A 25820-nucleotide genomic window follows, 5' to 3' on the forward strand; every position below is an offset into this window, starting at 1 on the left:
TTTGTACTTACATGTACCATGACTAGTAGCTCCTCCCCAGCACTACACATAAGTCTTTGTAGATGTCTCAAGAGATTCGCACCTGGGAGGCAAGTCACCATGTGGTTCTCCTGGTCATTGCAGACCCAGCAATCTGTGTTTCTAATGATTGAATTCCCCATTGCTATTACTTGATTTTTATTTTCTTTGTCTTGTTGTTGCAGCTCTAACCATACATCCTTCCCACACTGCGAGTAATAGTAACCCTGCTTATTATTCTCACAGCGTTCTTTTGCTTGCTGATTGGGGCCTTTTCCTTACTAGCCACAAACCATAAAGCAACCATTATTTTCTTAACCAAGCTTAAAATAATGTTAATTCTTTTAATTTCATAGCCATCTCTACATTCTCCACCTTAAAACCCTACATGCTATGTGGGTTTTACATTAAGAATTTAAACATTCTTCTACGATTTTGCAACATCAAATACAAAATCAAAATTACAGTTACCACAATCACATAGAGAACTACCAAAGCTTTGAATCACAGTCCTCACCATGGGTGTAATCCCATGTCATGTGCTTCTGTCCACCAGGAGAAGTTAGTTAACTCCTGCATTCTCTGTTCTTGGCTATTAAGCTTTTAAAATCCAGGCTCAAAGGACGAATACAATGCCAAGACTTGGATACTGCTTTTAAAGCATACTCCTATAATCTGAATTCAGCCTGTAATTTAGTTATATTATGAAAAATGGGTTTGGGAAGTAAGGTCTTTCCATTTATCACTGCAGTGAATCTTGGCCAATGAAAATAACAGTTTTTGGGTCCATATCAAAAATGGTTACTTTTAGCCACAACCCAACATTTATCTTTGCCAGCATGAGCAGTTTTGACTTTACCAGTTCCCCAGTATCTGTACTGTGCTGTTTGGAGATTGCTTTAGGTGTCCCCCAAGTGCAAGCAATAGGACAAGTCTGGAGCTTTCCATACCGTGTCATTAGTTTGCAACAGTATCTGAGGAGGAGAAACAAACTCTTTTAAAATCTTATTTCTTCCAGTACTTCTACTGTTAATACTCTGACAATGGTTTCAGTGACCTGGGATGGATAGCATAAGTGGCATAAGGACCCCTGTGTCTATTCCACAATTAACATGATGGTATTGGACCCTTGTGAGGGTTTTGTTTTGTTTTGTTTTACACCGATCAGTATGATCTCTGCCATACCAAGTTTTCAATTTCTCTGTGGTGATAAAAGTGGGAAATTTACCTTTCTCTATATCTGTGCGGTGCCTTGATTTTGTGTAGTGCATACTCTCCATACACAGAACATGGTATGGCCCCTGCTATTGCGCTGCTTCGATGATATTCATTGGTTTGGTTAACTATTTCCTTTACTTTATGCTGTACTTCCTTAAGCAAATTAATTATATATGCATATTATATACATTCAAAAGTTCTTAATTAATGAGTTCTTTGCTTTGCTCATTCATTGGGCTCAATACAGCTGCAGCCAGCTTGTGCTGGAATGCTTAGTCGTGTTCCCACCAGGTCTCTGTGTCTGCCTGGTTTCAGATTGATGCTCTGGCTTCAAACGATCCTGGTACATAACTGGTGGATAGGCCCCGCTGGCTTCACCTTTGAATTGATTCAGGTGCCTTTACCTCTGCTTTTTTTTTAACAAGATCTTTCCCATAATCATTTGCCATAAAATTGGACAAACTGTTGCGGGCATATTCCTTTTGACAAATGCAGTGAAATCAAATTAAACAGTTATATTTATAAACTGAACATCATGGTACAGCACTTCTTTAAGGAGCCTTAATATCAATTCATCACTGGATCCTGCCTCCATCTTGGGGCATTCTCAGTTTGTTTGTTTTTTCAATTTATGGTATTTGTTCCATCCTTAGTTCTACCTTCCCTAATTCTCTAAAGGGTATATATTAATAAGTCCTTGTTTGATTAAATTTTACAGGAAACACAAAACATGTACTATACCCCTTATACCTAGTATACACAAATGGAAAGTTCAAGGTAGCATTCCCAAAATAGGGATTGGTGCTGTGATTGTCAGTTCTTACACAATCACCTTGTTTTTACTTGTCCTCAGGTCACTTGCAGAATTGTATGTGATATCCAGTAGCATTGTTTATTTCACACCATAACTGAATTGGACTTTCAGCTGTCATTTCAATATATCCTGAGATTGGGATTGTTGTTTCTGCGTTTTATTGAGTCACGTTCTCCAGGCACAATCACACCTGCCTCTGTACACTACCAACAGCCTGCAAAACAAAACACAAGTTCTGATGCTCCCTTAGTGGGAACCCCTAAACAGTTTTAACTGAGTAGCATGTAGCCATCAATCCTTGCTTTTAGGTCCTGATTCTATCCATACTAGATACATTGCAGCACTGGCTATTTGTATTATATAGTAAGGGCCTCCCCACCTTGATGCTGGAAACAGAGTTATCTGGGATTAAATGCTTCATGATTGCTGTTTTTCTTGCTCGCTTCCTCATGTCTGGAATGAGCTTTTACTTTTACATATACCGCTGAATTACCCAGTTTAGTTGCTCATTTCCATACATAGCACAAAAGGGCTTGATAGCGTAAAGGCTTGTTATCTGCATTGGAAAATAAATTCATACTCCACCAGGGGAGGAATGTTAAGGCATCACAGATCTTTTGAGAGTCTGAGCATATTATACCAGCCAGTACTTGTCCTTTTTTACAGAGTGATAATGCCTCCGCAGCAGCAGCCAATTCCACATACAGTGCTGAGTGTGTACTACATCTGCACTGCACAGGTTCAGCCTAAACCGAGGGAGCCCAAATTGCAAATTCTGTGACTGGGGTCCCTTTTTTGGATGACCCATCAACATGCATTGTCAGAACCTCGAGGTGCAGCCCTTCAGAATTTAAATATAGTACTGCATGTGATGTGTTGTCACCTCTGGGGTGCAGTCTGGGAGCTGTGGGAACTGCTGTGTTCCCTAACCTCCCCAGCTGGGCAGGCTTCACTCCCCACACAAGGAAACACCTGAGGAACAAAGACTGAACCGGGGGAAGTGCTGGAGGGATTTCTAGCCTGTGTATGGAAACTTGGAGGACTGCTTGTATCATCAGTCAGGGTGAGAAATTGCTAATTCATGTCCAATTTATCTAGTATGTTAGGTTTAGTTTGCGTTTTTGTTTATTTGCTAGATAATCTGCTTTGATCTGTTTGCTATCTTAAAATCTAGCTTTTGGTAGTTAATAAACTTGTTTGTGTTACCATAACCAGTCACTGCGCCACACTACATGTTATAATAGGGGTGAGGGCCACTTTTCCAGGACACTCATGTGGAGTAACTCAATTAACAGTTCTGCAGGCAAAGGTGAGGGTTATGTCAGAGGACAGACTTCGATTTGGTGCTCTTCCAGTGGCAAGGACCACTGTGTCAGTCTAGGACTAGACACTGTACCATCTTTGATTGACCCAGACAAAAAGATACTTTAACGGAGTATGAGCAGTGAACAGTTTTGTGTGTCCTAACCCTATCAGATATCTAAAATGTGTCAAAACATGTTTTTCACAGGGGCTGTGCTGATTTTCAACTCAATTCAGTACCCTGTAAACATAAGCAATAGGTTCTTTTTTTCCCCCGTGATGATAGTCCTGAGTTAACACAGCTGAAATGGCTGCGTCCCTGGTTGCTAAAAGCAATCCAAAAGGTTTTGTATAATCTGGTGTGAAGAACTGGAGTTTGTGTTAAAACCTCTTTAGACTGCTTGGGTATGCTGGATGTGTCAATTCCCACCTACCTTTTCAGGAGCTAGTACAGGGGTGCAGCGATTGCTTCATAGTCAGAGATGAAGTCTTGACAAAATCCTGTCATACCCAGTGGGGGATAGCAGTGCGGTTTCTGAGGTAGAGAAGGGCAGCTCCAAAATCACTTAACTTTTTATTTGTCAGGAGCTTGCTGGCCAGGGTTAGTCCCAGGGACTGCAGGGTTAGTCCCAGGAAGGAAACCACCTGCAAACAAGGTTTACAGTGCTTTTAAATGGCTTTCCCTGTCAGCAGTATGCATCAGAATATCATCTACGTATAGCACATCATTAATAGATTTAACCCAAAGCAATTAGTTGTATTTGTTTACAACCTAGGGCATTTCAATCTATTCTACAATTACTTAGTTTTAATACAGTTATTTTTTCCATTTACAAAACATCACCAAATAGATTTTCATTCCCTAATAACATTGACTTTACATCACAATTAATCATAACTTTTGGATAAGATTTTTAATGGTTCCATTTCTTATATTCCCTGATCTTGATGCTGGGTTGGTTTCTGCTTCCAAAACGCACAGCCATCTGAAGAAGAAAACACAAACTAACATTGCTCCTCTTCGTAGCCTTTATAGGATCTTAATTAATTAGCATGTTTTGCTTACATTACTTTTACCCCTGTTACAGCATACGCTGCATATTCCATGGGGGAAATGCATGTTCTTTCCATTGTTTAACTTCCACTTTTATTTGCTATCACATTATATTGGCCGTGTCAGTTTTCACATGAAGTGTAACTCTTTGATAAGAATTCATGGGAATGCTGAAGCACAAAATCAAAGTGACTGTCTGCTTACTCAGGGCCACCTTAAGGCTCAGTGTTCCTAACATTTCTTCTCTTGTGTACCTCACCCCTGCTATTGCTCCAAAGGTGCACTATCTTTTTAATTTTTCATTCTTCTCACGCAACTCTTTTAGTTGCTGTTTGATTACTGAAAAAGGATCAGGATCTCTTCCCACTACCCAGGTTCTGGCCACCACAGCCATGTCCTCTAGTCCTTATTTACATGATATTAAACTTTATAAAACCATTGAGGTACCCCAAGGTAAAATAACGCTAAATAACAAAGCCAAATAACACTAGCTACCTGTGTTTGACAAAAAAGTCTGTCAGTTTTGCAACCTTGAATGAAAGATGCAAATAGATTTTTAGTGAAATCTTTTAAAAAGACAAAATAGGGATTTACAAACCAGGAGTGTTTGTTTAGGTCCTTAAAACCTTATGTAATTACATAAATATATTTACATTTTTTAAAAAAACATTTTTCCTTAACATCCATTGCACTGCTTTAATTGCCTTTTACACAGCTGTACCCAGATTACATTCCCTTGTGCATTCAGAGGCAAATTCCAATGGAAACCCCTTATTTCCTTGTAGTGATTTTGACTAAATCGGCCATAGTCAAATGATTTAAATCAGAGTGAACTGTAGCTCACGAAAGCTCATGCTCAAATAAATTGGTTAGTCTCTAAGGTGCCACAAGTACTCCTTTTCTTAAATCAGAGTGTCTCTGTACCTTCAGCAGTCATTTATAATTGATTATTTATAGACCATTCCTTTGGGAAAAGGGCCCATTGTCCTTCAGAATAGCTGAAAAGGCTTCTGGGGCCAAAAACAATGGTGGTAGTAGCCACCACCTGACCCCATTGTATAATTTGTTTGACTACCAGGGTTCCACCCAGCATGACTATACCAAGTTGTACTGCCATAACTGGGTTTTATTATCAAATCAAGCACTCACTTCTTATAACACTTTCACACTTTAAGGTTTCCACAACCCCTGACTGTTTAATTCCCTCCAAACTCTGCAGTGTTAATTTGTGCAAAAGCTCCTTTTAACCCCCCTTAAATCACTTACTTATCTCCCAAAGTGACACATTTATCAGCCAATTTCTCTTGGCTGCACTGAGCTTATCTTTGTGCTTTTTTGCACTCATTCTTCAAGGTGGTGCACTTTGCCTGCAAAGGGTTGGCCTCCAAGTACAGTTTGCTGTACAGTTAGCCTCCAAGTTTGCCAAGTTTACAGTTTGCCGTACTTGCAAAGAGTTTTCTCCAAGTACAGATCTTTGCTGTGCTCTGCCAGGCATTCTTTTACATAGTGATCCAAAGTACCTCCCTGTAGTCCCCTTCTGTTACTGAATTTCTCTTTAGAAGAAACTTCTGTACTTGCCCCAGAGGATCGGTCGTTACCCCTTCACTCTGGGGATTCAGAGCAACTGAAATTAAAGTCTGGCATCTCTTTGTGGTCTCCAAAATGCTAGAATTAATATTTGAAATTATTAATATTAATGTGGGACACCACCAAACACTAATTTAATCATAAAATCCTTTATTAAATCCAAAGGAGTTATACAGTTGCTCTAAACATTCCCCCAAAGCCTAAATAATAAGCGATTTACTACATCCAAACGGTAACCAAACATTTATAGGTATTTAATCAAGATACTTACAACCAAGATAAACCTAGGGTGCTTAGACCCATATTGGTGGGCTCCAGCGTGGTCAGGCCGGTATTAGCAACGAACCCTTTAAGAGTTTACTTTTTATACCCTTTAACAAACAGGTGATGTCATTGCCAATTACTGATTTCAGCTAGAAACCAATTTGAGACCACTCACCCTTATTCCAGTCCTAACCCAGATAAAATGTACAACCTCCTTTCTTTCCAAGGCCCTTCCTCTCTATCTCTTCCCCTCCTTCTTGCCAACCAACAGAATAGTGGGAAGGTTTGTTTTTGTTTATTTTAAGTCCATTTTTCTTTGTACCTCACACAGCTGGCAATTTTTCAAACATCCCCCAACCTCCTCCCACAGAATGAAGGACAAACTTTTCATCCCAACCTGCGGATCCTCCAGCTCAAGGCTTGGCTCCTTTGTGGTTCCAGCACATAGAGACCTGCTGTTCCGAGGAGGTGCAGGAAATGCTACTACACAGTAGAAAATCAGCTACCCAACACGCTTACCTGCGAAGTGAATTAGGTTTCAGGTTTGGTGCAATTCCAGACAAATTACCCGGAGTCTTCCACCTTCCCTGTGGTATAGGACTGTATGCTGGATCTCAAGACGTCAGGGCTATCCCTCAGTTCGGTCAAGGTACACCTTGCAGTTATAATAGCTTTCCATCAGCAAATTGAGGGATTCTTGGTTTTCGCCCATCCAACTACAAAGAGATTCCTCAAGGGCATAGTGAACCTCTATCCCCAACCCAGACACCCCACTCCAACATGGGACCTAAATCTAGTTTTAAAGAGCCTGACTAGAATGCTCTTTGAACCTATGGTCACTTCTTCACTTACATACCTGTCAATGAAGACGGCAATTCTGGTGGCCATCACCTTGACGAGGAGAATAGGGGAGATAGCAGCACTAATGGCACCCCCCCTTCACAGTATTCTTTAAAGATGAGGCTACTCTTAGGCCACGTCTGAAGTTCATCCCCAAGGTGACCTTGTCTTTTCACATAAACAGCTGATTCATCTCCTAACCTTTTATCCAAAGCTTTATCATGATACCAGGGCAGCTATACTGCCTACACTAGACATTAGGAGCGTCTTAGCCTTTTATCTGGACAGGAAAAAGGCCTTTAGAAAATCTCCTAATCTTTTCCTCTTCATTGTGGAAAGGTCAAAAGGCGTAGCAATATCGGCCCAAAGATTCTCCAAATGGGTCTCAAACGTAAGAACAGCCATACTGGCTCTGACCAAAGGTCCATCTAGCCCAGTATCCTGTCTTCCGACAGTGGCCAATGCCAAGTGCCCCAGAGGGAACAAACAGAACAGGTAATCATCAAGTGATCCATCCCATCGCCCATTCCCAGCTTCTGGCAAACAGAGGCTAGGGACGCCATCCCTGTATGTCCTGGCTAAAAGCCATTGATAGACCTATCCTCTATGAATTTATCTCGTTCTTTTTTTAACCCTGCTATAATCTTGGCCTTCGCAACATCCTCTGGCAGGGAATTCCACAGGTTGACTGTGCATTGTGTGAATAAATACTTCCTTTTGTTCGTTTTAAACCTGCTGCCTATTAATTTCATTTGATGATCCCTAGTTCTTGTGTTGAGTAAATAACACTTCCTTATTTACTTTCTCCACACCAGTCATGATTTTATAGACCTCGATCCTATCTCCCCTTAGCTGTTTCTTTTCCAAGATGAAAAGTCCTAGTGTTATTAATCTCTACTCATACGGAAGCCGTTCCTTACCCCTAATCATTTTTGTTGCCCTTTTCGGAACCTTTTCCAATTCCAATATATCTTTTTTGAGATGGGGTGATCACATCTGCACGCAGTATCAATTGTATTAACCACTGTTGTCATGGTTGCACGGTGTTACTTCCATCCATAATCTGCACACATTTGATGAGGTTGGTTTCCACCTCTGTCGTTTTCCTCAAGACTGTTCCTATCTCAGAAATCTGTAGGGCAGCAACTTGGGAATCTGCTCATACCTTCACAGAACACTTGTGTGATTACTGGAGACTCTGCTTCCGATGCTATCTTCAGCTCCACAGTGTTCTCATCCATAACAGACTCGACTCCGAAGCCCCAATCTCCCACTGGGGATTCTGCTCGGGAGTCACCCACAGGGACATTATTCAAAGAAGAAGAGGAAGTTACTCACTGTGTGCAGTAAGGATGGTTCTTCAGGATGTGTCCCTCTCTTGGTGCTCCCCAACCCTCCCTCCTCCCCTCTACTTTGGAGTTCTCAATGGAGGCTTTGTGGTAGAGAAGGAATTGAGGGTGGTTTGCCTATGCAACGCTAATTAGCCTCAAGGCACAACACAAGGGAGGGAAAGAGCATGTGCAGGCTGAACGGACACTGCTACCAAATATCTCTGATCAATAGTACAGGGATTAGGGAAACCTAATCCACCTAAAAAGAAAATGAGTACTTGTGGCAGTATTCCTTTTCTTTTTGCGAATACAGACTAACACGACTGTTACTCTGAAACTAATCCGCCTAATCTCTGATCAATAGACACACCTACAGTGGAACACCCATAGGGACACACATCTTGAAGAACCATCATTACTGCACAAGGTGAGTAACTTCCTCTTATTATTGTCACAGCTTTCTTTTAATTGCTGAGTGGGGCCTTTTCCTTTCTAGCCACAAAGCATAAAGCGGACATTATTTTCTTAACTAAACTAATTGTTTTAATTTCATAACCATTCCTACATATGGATCTTGAGTGACTTCAGTGCCAAGTTGCTGTTTATCTATAAGAAGTGGAAAAGTTCTGTCTCTGACTTAGAGTCCTCTGGGTCTGGAAGGAGATTTGTTCTTGGTTCTTCTGCTCACAGTACTGATGATAGACTGTTATCAAGCTCCTGTTTTGGTTTCAGCTGAGGTTCTGGAGAGTGTTGAGCTCTTAGGCTTTGCAGGTCATCATCTTTAGAATCTTCATGCCCCAGCAGTTACATTTCTCCCCTGTGACTCTTCCTACTTCAGTTGCAAGTGCATGGATCTGGGAACCTTCTTGGTCAGGCTTTGAATCAGTTGGGATGGATCCATTGACTTAGCCTGGGGTTGTTGCTTATGCTAGCCATCTTTTGGACGTGAGGAGGTCTATAAGTTAGATCCTCTTGTGCTGCAGTCATCAGATCTTCAATCAAATCTGATGACATGTTTGAAGATCCCTGTTGATTGCCCCCTGTCCTTTAGGGTTCTACAAACACTTTAATTAAATTGATTTTATTCATCATGACCCATGGTCTCAGTGTGGTCACCCCTCAGTGCCAGGCATCTCACTCTTCCTCCTAAGAGGTCCTGACCCTCTCCATTAAAGAATCCGCCTCCATTCACCGTTTGGGTAGATATTTTTTTCTTGAAGATGACTGGGTATTTGGGATAGAACCTGAAAAAAGTTTTGCGTTGTTCAAGGTCGGAGTCTCCTCTCTCTTTTTTCTTCTCTTCAAACTCTGTGGATGAACTGGTATTTACTAAGGCTACATTTCCTCATGAGCTAAATCTGTTTCATAGGATGCTGGCTAGGCTAGCATAACTATTGAGTATGCCTTTGGAGGTTGTTAGTGGAAAAAAAATACTACTAGCTATTTAACGGAGTGGAGGGAAAGAAATAATGCAAAAACAGGTGGACCCTTGCACCAGAACATCCTCCCTTGCTCCTATTGCAGAAAGCTTTTCAGACAATTGGGGGAGCCGAGGCTGTGCAAAAAACTTCTGTGTCATGCATCCCTAGCTGTACATAACTTTTCTGGCAGGTGTGTCTGCACGTGTCCCTTCCAGAATCGGTCCTAAACCTTTTGAATAAGTCTGTTTTTAGGAATGTGTGTGTTTTCAAGAAAAAGTGCATGATCAAAGAAATTTTCGTGAGATTGTTACATAAAACCCCTGCTTTATTGTTGTTGACTTGTCGTGCCTCTTACAGTTATGGATTGCATTTCTAGGAATTCTTTTGAATTATTTTTTCAGCTTTAATTATGAATATACTTTTTGTAGGTTTAAATTGGACATTCAGCAGTACTTAAATGAAGGGAAAGGGGAAGAAGTTTCCATTAAATTATTGGAGGGGTGCTGGTCTGGGTGTAGTTAAAGTTGAATCCAGTCCTGTTACAAATCCAGTTTTCAACATCATTTTTTCTTCCCTAACTTCATCAAAACTAAAATAACCCTAGGCCACAGCTCATTTTAGGGCAGAATACTTTTGGAAAGTTTGGGACCCATCACAAGGAATTTGAGGGATGCTTTAAAATGTCCTAATTATTCACTTTTCATAGATTTTCCTAATACTACTTTGACTTGTCGTATCTCTGAAACATTCACATAAAAACTTCAAATTTCAATCTACCGGGCATCCCTAATGAGTAGAAGAGCCTGCCCTAGGTTTTGCGAGAGAACATGTAGCTATTTAAAAGGTATTCTTGTGAGAATACAAAAGTGCATGCATCGATACCTGTGTTTGGAAGTGTATATAATACATACCAGTTTGATGCATGCATAATACATGCACATCAGTTTGATACACGCTTTGAAAAGTGTGCATGGTGCATGTGCGAAAGGACGTGAGGCTGGGCACAGTTGGCAGGAAACCCCAGAGGGTGCAGGTAGGTTTGTTCTGGAAGGCGCACAGCAGGGAAAAGGAATTAGTACGGAGAATGGAAATGAAGCAAGACAGTTTAGGAAAAAATGGGGTCCATTTCTGATTAGCTTGCAAGCTCTGCCAGTCATGTCAGAGCTTGGAAGGGCAGAAGGGATGGATACCTGTCACTGAGCAATTCTTAAAACATATAAAAAGTCCTAGCAGAATTTCTTGCAGAAAACTTTTACCTAGAGTTAGTGATCAAAGTATCTACCCCTCAGCCAAAGACCCCAGAGAATGTTACAGTTTCCTCAGAATGCACTAATCTGAGGCTTGTCATGTCAAATTCAGGCTCCATTTTACAAAAACATCCAAATGTTCAGAGTATGCAAACAGCCTTTGCTCAGCCTCCATAGTGACACCATGGGAACAATCAGAAACCTTATCATGCCATCACACAAATTTATTGAGAGAAACGTGTTTTTTGTCACTGGTGATGTATCTGAGTAATGGATAGATGAGAAGAAGCTGTATTGAGATAGTATGAGAAGGGACAAAGTTAAAGTTGTTTGCGTGACCACATCTACAATTGCTAATGTTCCAAATAAAATGTGTGTGTGAAGTCAATTCTTAATTTGGGCTTTCTGATGGTTTTTTGTTTGCTTTGTTTTTTGATGATATATAATTGTCAGTTTGACAAAACAGAGTCAATGAAAAGACGAGGTATTCTCATTTTGTAAATAGTAATAATATTCATAGCAATACTCATGGAACTCACCAGTATAAACTGAAAAAGTGTTGCCTTACTTTGCTTCAGTCTCATGAATGGTAAATGACTTTCAGACAGTCTTTGCATACAGTGTTAGCAATAGGACATGCTGTTCCTATGGATACCAAACTAAAGTGCATTTCATTGTATTTGATACTAGAAACGTCCACTGTTGCAGATGATTTTATCAGTATTCACTCTAATTTTATTTAGCTTTTCTTTGCGAGGTTGGTTTTTTTTAAAGCCAGTATCACCAAGTATATTGTAAATACATGCTTTCTTATCAAAAGAAGGCAGAAGGTAGGAACATAATAGAAGTATGTTTACAGTGGTTTTCAGATCTAGTATAGTAATTTCAAAGGAAATAATGCCTTCAGAATGTGCTTTGAGAAAGGTTTTTCATTTTTTTCAACTGAATAAAACACTGGATGGGTTTATTTTCAGGGAGAACTGTAGTAACATACTACACTAAATAGTTTAGGCATACAGTGGGAAGAGAGACTGAACAAGTAATAATCAAGGATAATGAGAACTTTCTAACAGAACATTTTTATATGCAGGAGAACTCCGGCACATTACCAAGCTAAAACCTTGGAGCCTCTTTGATGTGCTCGTGGAAAAATATGGTTGGCCTCATGAAGATGCCGCACAGTTCACAGATTTCCTGATTCCCATGCTAGAAATGGTTCCAGAAAAACGAGCTTCAGCTGGAGAATGCCTTAGGCATCCATGGTTGAATTCTTAGCAGAATCTTCAAATGTAAGATTGAACCAGCAACCACTTCCAGTGCATCGGACCTAAATGGTGACTGTCACAAATTCTTTAACAGGATCACAAGTGAGCTGGCTTCATCCTCAGACCTTTATTTTGCTTTGAGGTACTGTTTGACATTTTGCTTTTTGTGCACTGTATTCTTGGGGAAGGGTAGTCTTGTCTTCAGCTGGTAGTTTACTGACCCACTCTCTTCAGAAAACACTTAACGTGTCTTTAAGCATCATTTCTTGTGTTGTGTGGCATTCAAATGTCAAACTTTTGAACAAACTATTCCCCCCATCCCTCTGTGTTTTGGCAGGTTTTGTAACTATTTATGATGAAATATTTTAGCTGAGTATTATATAATTTACAAGTTTGACATCAAGTCAGAACTGAGAAATGGCAAGGAATTGTACAATTTTATTTTCTGACAAAGGGACATCATTCTTGTATTATAGTGTATGTAAATGCACCCTGTAAATGTTTATTTCCATTTAAATATGGGATGGGGACTCAGATTTCAGAGTAAAGCTACTAAGTTTAAAGAGCTTTGTAGCATACAAATTGCATGTAGCGGACTTCAAGCTGCTTTAAGGATTTGTGTAAACTTTCCATTTTGTAGAAGTTCCTGTACATTAGATTATAAACAAAGTGGCTCTGGTTTACAAGACTTCATTCCACCAATGGCACTTTAAAGGAAGGCTAGACTTCTTTCTAATGATAAAGTATGCATTATCATTTAGCACTCCCTTTTAGAATTTTTGCCTATTTTAAGTGCTTTTAAGGAGAAAATAGCAATTTCCCTTACAATGTGATAGTGAAGACATGGTACTATATGGTGTTGCCTTTTTATAAGCACTGTAATTTGTACTATACCCAAAAGATTAAAAGTGAGCATGGGAAATATTCTGTCTAGGATTACTGATCTTTTACAATAATATATGCTTGGGGTACGAAAAGGATTGACCAAAAAGCAAATATAATTTAGAGGACAAAATAATTCAATGTTTGAGACAGTTCATGCTCATTCCATTCATAGCTTTACATGCTCCAAAAACGAATTGCACTAGCTTTTCCCCCCATGAATTGACATATATAGCAATTAGTTTGCCCTTTGTAAGTTGCACGCAAAATTGTAAATGTTTCCGGGGGTGAAAAAAGCTAAATACTCAAATTCATAGGCAATACAGATTTTAGAATGTAAAATATGGAGGCGTATTTTGCCCTCTTTTAGAAGTCAGTGGGGTGAATGTAAGTTTATTTCTGGTTTTACATAATTATGGTGCCACTTTTTTGACTGTCCATTTTAAATTTATTCACATGCCTTTGCAATAACTAGATTGTGAGAAGATAGCTCTGTGTTGTAACAATAACCAATTGTTTGAGGTGCTTGCAGTTGTCTAATTAAAGTGTTTTGTTTTTTCAGACATTGTGCTGGTCATTCAAATGCTTGATAATGGTAAATCCAACTGTTTGATAGTCACATTTCTCAGTAGGTTTTTTAACCTAGCATACTGGAAATGCCAGTTGACAATTCATTTGTAAAATATCTGTACACGCTTAAAATATTTTACTTAATACATCAGAGCTAAAATAGCACCTGCAACAGTTAACTCATTGCTTGTTCAGACTCAGAAATGGCATTCCACAGAACTTGTTCAAGTTAAAGTAACCTTTGCTTGCTTTTTGCCCTTCTGTGTATAATTAAAAATGAAGATTATTTAAAACCTCTTGGTAGAGTACAACACAATATGCTATTATTCAAGAGACTTTCAGCCACATTTGGCAATGCTAACATTTGGGTTTCAGAGCAGAGAGCATCTACTTAAGGACTTCATACTGGAAAGCTGTTTTTTTTTAAAAAAAAGGCAGCAAGGATAATATTGATAGTGTGAAGACAAAATGCTGTAATGAAAGCAAGAGAAGACAGGAGGTAAAATTTTCTGTTTCATCGAGGAGTTGCCTTTAGGTTCATCCTGTTGCAACAAGTGATAAATTTTCAATACAGGAAGGAAAGAAAAACTTAAGAATTGAAATATTAGTTTAAAACGTCACTTTCTAGGCACCAAACCAAATATTCCAATATTACAGCTCTTTTCACTACTGTAGCTATTTTTACAAAAGTTACTGGTATCCTAACATTCAGTTAATGGTGGTAACTTAAACAGTACCATTTCAGACACGTACTATGCTGTCTTTTACCCATTTCTTTCAAAAAGCTGTAGCTACTCAATTTATATTGACAAAATGTCTCGTACAAAATATGAGTTCTTGCTTCCAAGCTAGCTAATGATCCACTCACTTATTTTATTAATACAATGGCTTTGACCACCACAGTAAAGTAATAAATTGGGGCTCTATAGGGTTGGGATAAGGAGGTTACTTGTTCAAAGCTCTGGTCGTTTAATTAGTTGATGGTCTTAGCCAGTTCCTAGTAGACTTTGGTTGCTAGACTCAGGAGAAAAAAATACAAGGATGTGAATAGTAATGGAACTGAATTGCCTTTCCTGTAGTAGTAAGAAAATCTATTTCTAATGCTGTTACCAGTCCAATGCCTTCTTTCACCAGTAGCAGTTGAACATAAAGACAAAGCAACAGTTCCTCTTTACTCAATCTGCTATACTAGCTTTTTATAAACTGGTGGAATTTCTTGATTCTTAAAAACCTGAAAAAAAATTAACATCCACAATAAGCTACAGTAGAAAAATTACTTGACTCCCCATGCCTTCAGCTAGTTTCACAGGACTAATTAAACTTTTAAATTATATACAGCCAAGTGAATTAGTTTTAAGATCTGAAATAATTGGTCCTACCACCAGACTGGTATTTAATAAGATGATTAAAGGCTTGTCTTCATGTTCTATAGCATAAAAATCGGTGCACACATTTCTTCTGTGCACACATTCAAGCATAGTTGCAGCATCTTCATTACCCTACAGATATCTTATCCTAGATATAAAGTTAAAACACTGAACTTGCATTTTAACAATAAGCTTTCTGGCTGTATTTATTCATTTCTGTTAAGTCCATTACCCTCCATGTTACTCTTTAGCCACAAAAACATACCCATCTCCTCTCTTTTGGTAATAAAGTTCATAAATTTTTCATTTTTATGTTGAAATGTCTTCTCTTCACAATGTAGGTGGTCGTTTTTAATGTCTTAGTGCATTTCAGGAATTATTTTATAAAAATCTAACAAACCATACATGTTGGAATTCTATTTTGAACTTTTAGAATAGGAAACATACCTATAGGTACCAAAATATGTACAAATGTTCCTGGGGTCTATCTTCAAGATCAGAATAACCAATATTTGAATGGTATGGATCTAGACTGTAACTGTACCAATGTATGAATAATTATCCTGTACAATGCATAAACTGTGTGGATTAGTTTTGTATAATGTAACATGTTTCAGTAAACTGACACTACACTGATATTTCAAGTAGTTTTTCCTCATCTCTAATCACTAAGATTAGCAGGAAAAGAACACACTAACCTTTAATGCAGTGGTTCTCAAACTTATTTGATTGTTGCCCCCTCTTCTTTGTGGCTGTAGTAGTTTACACCACCCACCTTCAGAGCTGGGCAGCCGGAGAGCAGTAGCCGTGAAGGCAGCACAGAATTAAGAGTGGCATGTATTATCACTCTTACTTCTGCACTGCTGCTGGGTGCCCAGCCAGGAGCTGCTGCTCTCTGGCCACCCAGCTCTGAATGTGCACAGTAAGTTCCCCACCTGCCCCGTAAAGCTTCTCATGTCCCCCCAGTTTGAGAACCCCTGCTTTAATGGACAGCTTCACAGATGAAATTTGAGGTGGAATATGCAACTGGTCAGCTTTCCTCGCAGGAAGAATAAAATATCCATGAAATGGGAACTCAGAGTATTTTTGAAGAGGAAATAAAGTACTGCCATCACTTCTAATTATAGCACTCACAATCCTGGCAGATTTTTAAATAGCTGGACATGCAGTCACTTATAACCTTATTTTTTCCTTAAATACACAACTCTCAGGACAGTGTTAAAACTGACATAATTGTGATTTATTAACATGAATTAAAATGCCCAGCCAGTGCTGCAATGTGACAGTATATTAAAAAATTAAAGATCATATACTGTACTACTTCCACAAAGATCACACATTTTTGCAAAAGAGACTTGTCATTATGTACAGTACTATATCAAATGAAAGAAGCCTTAAGCAATTTTACACGCAAAAAGAAACAGTATTTACAGCAGTTGTCAGAGATATTAGAAACAATCTATACATTAAATTACATTTCTGTAAATAACTGATGAAACAAAAGTCATGTCCACGCCAAACTATAAAAATCTGTATTGCATTGTTTTCTAGCTATATGCACACAAAGAACTGTTGACAGAAGAAAATGAAAAACCTATTCGTGCCATCTCTTATCAGTGTACTTATTTAATTACATATGTATAAAAAGTAATATAGAAAACATTCACTAAATGAATTTAACTGCAACAATAAAATTTAAAGATTATGCAGCATCAAATCTACTGCCAGAAAAAACTGCTGGAATGTTCACTTACAAAATAAAAAGAAATACCTAATACTGGCTGAACAGCACATTTTCAGGAATTTTAAAAAAGCAAAAAAATGGAAAGAATACAATGAAAGAGCACTGGTGTTTGCTTTTATACAAAGTATCATGTACAAGCTTTAAAAAGTACCTTGAACAGGTACATATGAAATATACACAGTTTATCTTACAGAAACATTTTTAAAATGTTTAGGAGCAAGGGTCCCATTTTAATGCCACCCTGAACCATGGTAATTATTTTGAAAAGTTGGTGGCACCTGTGCTCTGTGAATAGGAATTTGTCCAGGCACTGGAGATGCCTGCTGAGGTCCTTGCACACCATGAGGAAGGGTTACAGAGCCAGGATGAGGACAGAACCCTGAAGCTGTAGGTGTTGGAATACTGTTTGGTCCTTGAGGTTGGATATGAGGACCTTGACCTGGTAGTGGACAGTGAGGTCCTGTTCCAGCAGGCTGATGTTGAGGTCCAGGTCCCAACGTTGTATGATGTGGGGCTTGTGATGAATAGGAAGATACATTTGAATGAGCACTTGAAGGAAAATGTGGGGGTCCTTGATGTGATGGATGGTGTATCCCTTGTGCTGATGCTGGGTGATGCCCAGAGCCTAAAACATTGGAAGGTGGAGGTGGCGGGGGTGGAGGAGCTGAATTTACTCCATGCTGGTGTTGTGCTTGCAGACCTTGATGTCCTGTTGTGGAATGAGGAGGTTGATGGTGGGGCAGAGGACCTGGGGGTGGAGGTGGTGGCGGCAAATGGTGACTAGCAGCTTGAGAATGAATGTGTGATCCAGGGGCTACTGCCACGGCATGAACTGGACCTACTACGTGTGCTACAGAATGCTGCTGATGGGAACTTTGCTGCTGTACAAGATGAGGTCCTGGAGCAGGTGGTGGAGGAGGAGGAGGAGGTGCCGCAGATGCTGAAGCCTGATGATGAATACTGGGGTTCTGAGATGGCAAAAAATGCCCTGCAGTTACATGGTGTCCTGGAACTGCTTGCTGGCCCGTAGTGCCAGGAAGTGCTTGATTTGGTCCAGAAGAGAAAACAGTTTGTTGGGGTATGCTACCCTTTAACTGACTATAACTCTGAAAGTTTCCAGAGGGCTGCTGGTTTTGATAGTAAGTAGAAGAAGAAGGGGGTGGGGGAGGAGGTGGAGGCGGGGCACTGCTGTTCAAATTTTGTTGGTTAAACTGACTATAAGTTGCTGAAGATTGTCCTGAAGGTGCCTGGGTGAACAACTGTCCACTAGCTTGCTGCTGACTACCAGGCTGAAGGTTCTGTACTGCTGGATAAAAACTTCGGTGTGTTTCTCTCTGAGGTGTTCCAACTTGAGGTGACTGTGGATGATGAGGTCTGTACGGAGATCCTAACTGCTGTGAGTGAGGCTTTGGTGAAAGATAACCATGCTGTACAGGTGCGTGAGGAGTAGATGACTTTGGAGGATTTTCTACATGAGGTGAAGGGGGACAGTGCAGTTTCAAAGGTGCAGAAGGCAGCTTTTGTGAATGGGAAAGTTGCTCTGTTGAACTACGCAAATGCGACTGAGATGGGTGAGTTTTTGAAAGTACTTGGACATTATTTGTCAGTTGTTTTTGTTGCAGCTCAGATTTTGGATGATTCGCATTCTCAGCCTCTGGAGCATTAACTGCAGTTTCCCAGTGAGAATCTGGTTTTGTGGGTGTTCTCCCAATTGATTGCGCTGAAACTACAGGACCAGGTGAAGAAGGCTAGATAGATGAAGAGAAACAACAAAGTCAGTTTCAGAGTAACAGCCGTGTTAGTCTGTATTCGCAAAAAGAAAAGGAGTACTTGTGGCACCTTAGAGACTAACCAATTTATTTGAGCGTGAGCTACAGCTCACTTCATCGGATGCATCCGATGAAGTGAGCTGTAGCTCACGAAAGCTCATGCTCAAATAAATTGGTTAGTCTCTAAGGTGCCACAAGTACTCCTTTTCTTTTAACAAAGTCAGTGTAACTTTACCCCAAAATGTTTTGAAGTATATATATATAAAAACCAGTTTCTTAAAAATAACTTTCACCCAGTAAGTGTTTTAGAAATCAAAAAGAGTTTGTTTTCCTTGGCAGGTGCACAGGATGTTCATTATTTGAAGAAAAAAGAAAAAGAAAACGATAGATACAGGTGGAAGGCTAAGCTTCCTTAATGGTAGCATTATCCTCATGATATAGTGTTACCAAAATGCACTGAAACTTCTTATTTATACAGCATACAAAGCATCCCAGGTTTTAAAAAAAACAACACTGGAGAAGACGTCACTACTTGAAATATCTTACAATCTATGTTATTTATAAAAGCCCTGGACTGCTGATACTAAGGGATTTATTTCAAGTTCTATACAAAATAATTTACAGGTTTCACATCAAACTTCAAATCTTAAAACTGGGATAATGTGAACAAACTGACTGAACATTACAACCTGAATTCCTCCATTTAATATTATGCCAGTAGCTACCACGCAATTTTCTTCCTATCAGTGTTAATTACCCTCTCTGTTAAAAAACTGACACTTTATTTTCAATATGAATTTAAGCACAAAGATTAGAGTTCAGATTCCTTGTAAAATTATATCTATTTGGTTTTTAAAATGAAAATGCAAAACCACTGAAACAATTTGTCTCCCCCAAAAATTCACTGCAATTGTGACTTTGGTCACTACCATTCAACATTACACATACCAAATTTTAATTGAACTGAGATAGCCAAAATATTCCATATTTGAATGAGCCTATGATCTATGAGGATTGAATAGATTTTATCTGTTCATATTCCAGAGAATTAGGATAAAAAACAGATTAATCAGTCTGGTTATTCTTTGGAATTATCAGAAAATCTTGATAAACAATACCACTTGTACTATGCTAAGGTATAATGATCTTAAATGTGCTTGTTGGTGTTGGCAAGTCCTTTGCAATTGAGAATCCCTATCATGAATGAAAGCAATGGTAACTTTTTACTTGGATTAGATGAAAAATGTCTTATGTGGCATATTACATGGTTGAGACTTGGCTAGAGTTATTGCTGCTCATATTCAACACAGATACATAACAGGTAAAAGAAAAAAGTTCTTGACAACTACCTAAGTGAAAAGCACTTCAAACAATCAAGAAAGACATTCCCAAATGTACTACATACTAATCTAATCAAACTACACATTAGTGCTGGGTGCATCTTATCTACGCATGTGTGTGCGTGCACACACACACACACACACACACTCTATTACCTTGCTTGCTTTTGAAGGACTCTTGCAAGTCTTTTGAGAAGTATCTGGGGATGGACATTCAGCTGTGGACTCTGGATTTTCAGGATCAGGGTCTACAAACAAAATCACAGTAAAATGTAGAAATTTGATAAACAAGACTTTTGTAAACACTACTGAACAGTTTATGTTCAACTCCAGAGAACTATTTTTCAAGTTCTAAGTGATATGATTCAACACTGCAAGCATGATACGAGGTCATCTGCTTACTGACCTTCCATTAGTTCAGTGAAATAAAGGACCTTAAGTTGCAACTGAGGAATGATATTTGAATGAGATGGTGAGTATGAACTACAAGGTGATTCTCGTCCTACAGATGAAGCAGATCTGAACATAATATTAAAACGGCTAAGAGCTATTATGTGGATTAGTTCAATGAATCCATTTTCTGGACTGATAGTAAGCCAACTTACCACTGTCCTTGTCTTTCCTATGATCACTGAGAAGTAAAGCTCTTTGATAACTTCGCTCCCTCACTTGTTCCACTGAAGTTGAAGCAGTCCTTTAAAAAACAAACAAAATATTCTTTACATTAAAGAGATCTAATTCTACATTTCACATGTCAGGATGTATATAATTTAAACTCAAACATAGGGTGAGAGAGCAGCTGTTTGGGCAAGAATACTGTGTAGCATACTCACTTGTTCTTGTATAGACAGTATACACAAAAGACAAAGAATGTTCCTATCGACAAACATGTAATCAGTTAATTAGGCTGTTCATTTTAATAGATTCTCACTTCAAATATGGAATAAGTTCAACAATTTCTGCAACATGTTCATCTGAACAGAAAAGGAAGTTAGCACTAACAGAATTCCTGTTAATATGAAGAGATTAGAGATCAGGATCTTTTTTCTTACTGTAGAAACTACATGGATGAGAAAGGGAAGGATGCTTTGTCACTGAGATAAATTGGGCACCCAACGTTGGTGGACATTTCTGAAAATTTAGGCCTCGTTCTCTGTCATTCAGTTTATCCATTGGTAAAATAGAGAAGATAATATCACACAGGGTGATGTAATGACTAGTTCATTGTCATTTGTAAAGCAGTTCTGGAAGGTGCTACATGAGCACAGGTTTTTTTGGGCAGAGTCCAAGCCATATTAGCTAGAGTTGAGAGCAGTGCCAAGCATTGGTAGGGGAAATGGACAACACTGGAACTCTTCCTCTGCATTCTAAAATGTTTTGATTAGTTATCAGTGAATCTACAGGATTACTCTACAGTGGTCTTGTTGGCTTCTGAAAAACATTTGGTTTCTTCAGTCTTGTAAGGAGGTGAGTCAATCATTAAGTAAACTTACCACATGAAAGGGCCTAAGTGTATTTAATGGATCATATATATAATCAATTTATATTGATTATGCATTTGCTCATATGTATTACTAACGAGTATGTGACATATATGTACTATATATATGTCTCACATACTAGTTAGTAATACATATGAGCAAATGCATAATCAATATAAATTTATACATAGTTTAGTATGGTTCATCAAACCTTTGAATAATCATTTTCTGGGAAGGAGTGCAAAACAACATTTTTGGCTTATTAAGTATCCCTAATTTCTTTTCTTGAAACATCCCTGATATTTGAGTGCAGAACAAGGATGAATTAACAATGAGGGGTCACAATGTCCCCACCAAATATAATCAGGATAAACCAAGAAAGTCCTTGTCAAATATTTAAGATTGATAGTATTGATTAAGTGTATTGTGGAATCTTACATTTGGTCATAAATATTGTTAATCATTATTATGTAATGAATCAAAGAGGGGTGTTGCTAGACAGCAGGGTGTCATCTTGGGCATAGAAGGGTGTACGCAGACTTAAGACTATACACAAACAAAGGCAAAAACTTGTCTGTATATACTCAGCAAGATCATTGACCAAACATACCTCAACTGATCACTAGGGTGTTGGCACTTTGTACCTATTCTGAAATAAACCTGTTCCTTGGATCTGAACTCTGGAGTCAGCCGTGTTTTTTTCTGCCTTGCTAGGTTTGTATGGTAACCTGTAGGCCTGGTTGGTAGTCCTGAAAATATCCTTAAAGGTCTCTAATAATGCTTAATGGGGAAAAAATTAAGCAGCATCCAGTGTTCAGACTAGTACTTCTTTCTATCCTGTTTTCTCTTCCCCCCCATCACTCTTTATTTCTGCAGCCCAGCATCTCCCACAGTTCTGGATGTCTGGGCTGCTCTTCTACCTCTGCAGCTCTTGGAAGTGGATTCGTGTTTTAGCACCACATGATCTGGTAACACTCCCTCTGTTCCTGCTTGCTGCCAGATTCTGCCTCAATAGCAGCAGACAATAGCACTTTCTTTTACTCCCACTCATTCTATTTTAACTTTTCTGTCCAGTTTTTTTTAGGTGGTGGAGGTAGTGTTCTCCCTCCTGGTCATTCTTCCTTCTGCTCCCTGGGGCAGTTAACCCTCCCTGAGCCTCCACTACAGTCTTAGCAGCCAAGAAAGCACTCGGTCAAATCCAAGTAGTGCTCTATATGTAATGTAGGCTTCTCAGGTGGATGGTGAGTTGCACCCAGACTTCTGTCCGTAACTGCGTTAGGTCCCAGAGCTACAAGTTGGACAGGCAAGTGAGGTCCTTTACCGAGCAAGGCAGCTGCAACTCCAACAGGGAAACAATGGACCAGGAACCCCAGCGCAGAGCGGGAAGAAGCTCCGAAAGCAAAGAACTCAGGGGATCATGCAGAACACTCCTTCCCGAGTCAAAAATCCACAAGAAAGCACAAAACAAGAAAGCACAAAAAATCCACAAGATAAGAGTTCTTTGCCTCCTCCTCCTTCCCCTCTGAGGAAGGTGCGCTATCTGAATCTGAAACCTGAGCAGACTCCTGAGCATAAACCTCACCTCTCAAAATCCTCCCAAGGCTTCAACAGCCCTTCACTCCTCCTTCAAGGAAGTGATGAAGAATTAATGGAACAAGCATGTTAAAAAGAGTAACCTCAGGCTCTATAATGTTCAAGAACCAAAGGGCTCTACTGCTGTGTTACCAAAGGATGATGTACTATAGCATCCTCCCTAGTGGGGGAATTCTATCCTAAGGAATCCATGGATAGAAAGATGGGCTTTGAAGCCTTTTCTGTCACCGAGTGTCCCTGGCAGCTACCTAATTTGCAACATCATCTCCTTCCTGGCTGAAAGATCTCAAAGCCCTTAAGGACAGAGATCACCCTGAGTTTGGCTCCAATTTAAAGAGTCTCCCAAGCAAAAACATTTATAGCTGATGCCTCAGTGGATTCAATAAGGTTCTCAGCCTAAGCCATGGCTTCCAGCTCATTAGCCAGGTGCCACCTATGGCTCTGACCAGAGTGGATAAAAATTAGTGATTTTTTAAAATTTATTTAAATAATACGTTTTTCTTTTTAAAAATAAACCTGTTTTAAATGAAATATGAATTTAAAACAAAATATGTTAAGGCCTAAACTTATTATAATCTCTTAAAACATTTAAATAAAAATATACTGACTCCATGAGGCTATCAAAAACTTTGACTTAACTTTTTTCTATATAAAGAATGAATCTGGGGTGAAAAGTCTGACTTTTGAGGTCAAGCTTTATAAATATGGCATAAAAGGCCATGACCTGCATTAAGGGCTTGACACTTGGGGGGACCCAGAGGCTGTGCTACTAGGTGCAAGAGACTAGCAAAGTCATCACAGGCTTTGGGTCCCGACCTCTGACTCCCAGACACACCATCATGTATTTCATCAGAATCATCCACTGAGCTCACCTGAATGTTTTCATATTCCTAGTTTATAGCTTCTTTACCTGAGCTCAGATAAGCTTAGTTCTCAAATTATGAATATTTAGGATTCCATACATTATGGAAACTTACTCTCCAGCTCATGGAAAAACAATGAAGTTGATGTACCCAAACCATTTAAAGGTGTTTTGTTTAATAAAAATAAATTTGATATATTATTTTGTGTGTTTAATTAAATTCCAGTTACAATCCTAATACAGCTTGACACTAAGAGCAAAAAGTTAATTATCCAGTAAATAACCAATATCATTCACCATTTTCTAACATACTAAAATGTACAACTAATCAGAATCTGAAAATATTGTTCTACCGCATCCATTCTTCAGCCACTCACCCAGTTCAATGACTACGTAAAACAATCTGATCCAGAACAAACTAACTATCTCATCTGCATATGGAAGCAACAGAAAGGGTTCCCACACAAGAAGGGTGCTCTTGGTTCTTACTCCATCTTTGTCATTAAACAGAAGTGCAAGGGGGGTGGAATCAGAGCTATTCTCCATTTCAAAAGGCTCAAAACAAGTGGATAAGAAAATAAGTTTTGGATGGAGACCCTATCCCTGTCCTAGGGGGAATTCTTAACTTCAGTAGATCTAGCAGAAGCATATCCCCACATAAAGCGTCACTGCAGTCTTCTGAGGTTTGTCTGTGGCAGGAAACATCACTGGTACCGAACACTCCCATTGGGCCTGTTCTCGGACCCCAGGGTTTTTACAAAAATGGTGGTGGTGATAATAGTGAGACTAAGGTTGACGGGAACTCCCCTTTTCCCCCTTCCTGGATGACATCCTGACCAGAACTCCAGTGCAGTAAGCAGTGCACAGGGCCACATCCCAGATAATGAATCTCCTTAAGGCCCATAGCTTCATCATCAGGGCCAAGAAAAGATATCTGGTTCCATAGCATAAACCTAGAGCTGAGAGCAGTCAAGCTAGCTCTGCTACGGTTCCTGCTCAACCTAAGGGTGAACCACATCCTGGTTCAATCAGACAACACTACTATAATCGCATATTTAAACAACCACAAGGGAACTATAAATGGAAGCAAAGGAAATAATGAGACAGGTGGAACAGTTCCTCCTTTCTCTCAGAGCACTCCACATTAAAGGGGACCTGAACCAGCAAGCAGACTGGGTCAGCAGGTGCAGGGTCAACAACTCCGACTGGTGTCTGAATCAGGAGGTTTTCAATCTCATTGGTCAGATGTTCAGCCCCTCTTCAACCGAGCTGTTCATGGATCATACAAACACAAAGAGGCCAAAATACTTCACAATGGAGGCAGACCCCAGATCCATGGGGACAGATGCCTTATCGCACAGCTAGCTGTAGGGCCTACTCTATGCACTTCCACCCTTTCCACTACTGTGGAGGGTGGTCCAGAAAAGAAAATGAGAACAGTGATAATACTGATAATTCCTTTTTGGCCAAGGAGACGTGGGTTCTCAGACCTGATACAGCTGACACTGGAGCCCCCACTCCAGCTTCTGCAGAGATTGGACATCTTCTCACAAGGTCCCCTTCCTCATCTGGACCCAAAACAGCTTCAGCTAACATCCTGGGTATTGAGAGCTCTGTCCTCCAGTCATTAAGACATTGCTTCATCTAGAAGAGTAGATATGCTAAAAGTGTACTTCTCTATCTTGTCCAGATTCATCAAAAGCCAAAACCACAGTGCAAAATCCCAGAACTCCAGGAATTCTAACTAGTCAGGATTTCCTCTAAGAAGCCATAGACCAAGGCCTTCAGCCCAGTACCACTGTGCCTCAGGTGTCTACTCTTAGTAGTGTGCTATTTGCAGAAGCCTCAGAC

The 25820-nt window shown here is 39.5% G+C and overlaps 2 protein-coding genes across 15 annotated transcripts in view; one reads left to right on the forward strand and one right to left on the reverse strand.

The window, feature by feature from the left end:
• Nucleotides 1-15816, forward strand: part of SRPK2 (SRSF protein kinase 2) — a 310240-nt gene extending 294424 nt beyond the window's left edge. For all 11 annotated transcript variants that reach the window (XM_073328503.1, XM_073328508.1, XM_073328505.1 and 8 more), the window contains one exon: nucleotides 12187-15816. In XM_073328503.1, the coding sequence (XP_073184604.1) occupies nucleotides 12187-12371 (185 nt within the window). In that variant the 3' untranslated portion in view covers nucleotides 12372-15816. The remainder of the gene's footprint in view (nucleotides 1-12186) is intronic.
• A 582-nt stretch (nucleotides 15817-16398) lies between these two features.
• KMT2E (lysine methyltransferase 2E (inactive)) overlaps nucleotides 16399-25820 on the reverse strand; it is a 118655-nt gene continuing 109233 nt past the window's right edge. For 3 of the 4 annotated variants that reach the window (XM_073328500.1, XM_073328501.1, XM_073328498.1), the window contains 3 exons: nucleotides 20639-20727; nucleotides 20190-20281; nucleotides 16399-18672 (listed from right to left, as the gene is read on the reverse strand). In XM_073328500.1, coding sequence (XP_073184601.1) covers nucleotides 17155-18672; nucleotides 20190-20281; nucleotides 20639-20727 — 1699 coding nt within the window. In that variant the 3' untranslated portion in view covers nucleotides 16399-17154. Of the gene's footprint in view, nucleotides 18673-20189; nucleotides 20282-20439; nucleotides 20536-20638; nucleotides 20728-25820 lie in introns of all 4 variants that reach the window. The other variant, XM_073328502.1, reaches the window with a different exon arrangement.

The sequence above is a fragment of the Lepidochelys kempii genome, chromosome 1, assembly GCF_965140265.1.
Source record: "Lepidochelys kempii isolate rLepKem1 chromosome 1, rLepKem1.hap2, whole genome shotgun sequence".
In the NCBI taxonomy this organism is placed as follows: Eukaryota; Metazoa; Chordata; order Testudines; family Cheloniidae; genus Lepidochelys; species Lepidochelys kempii.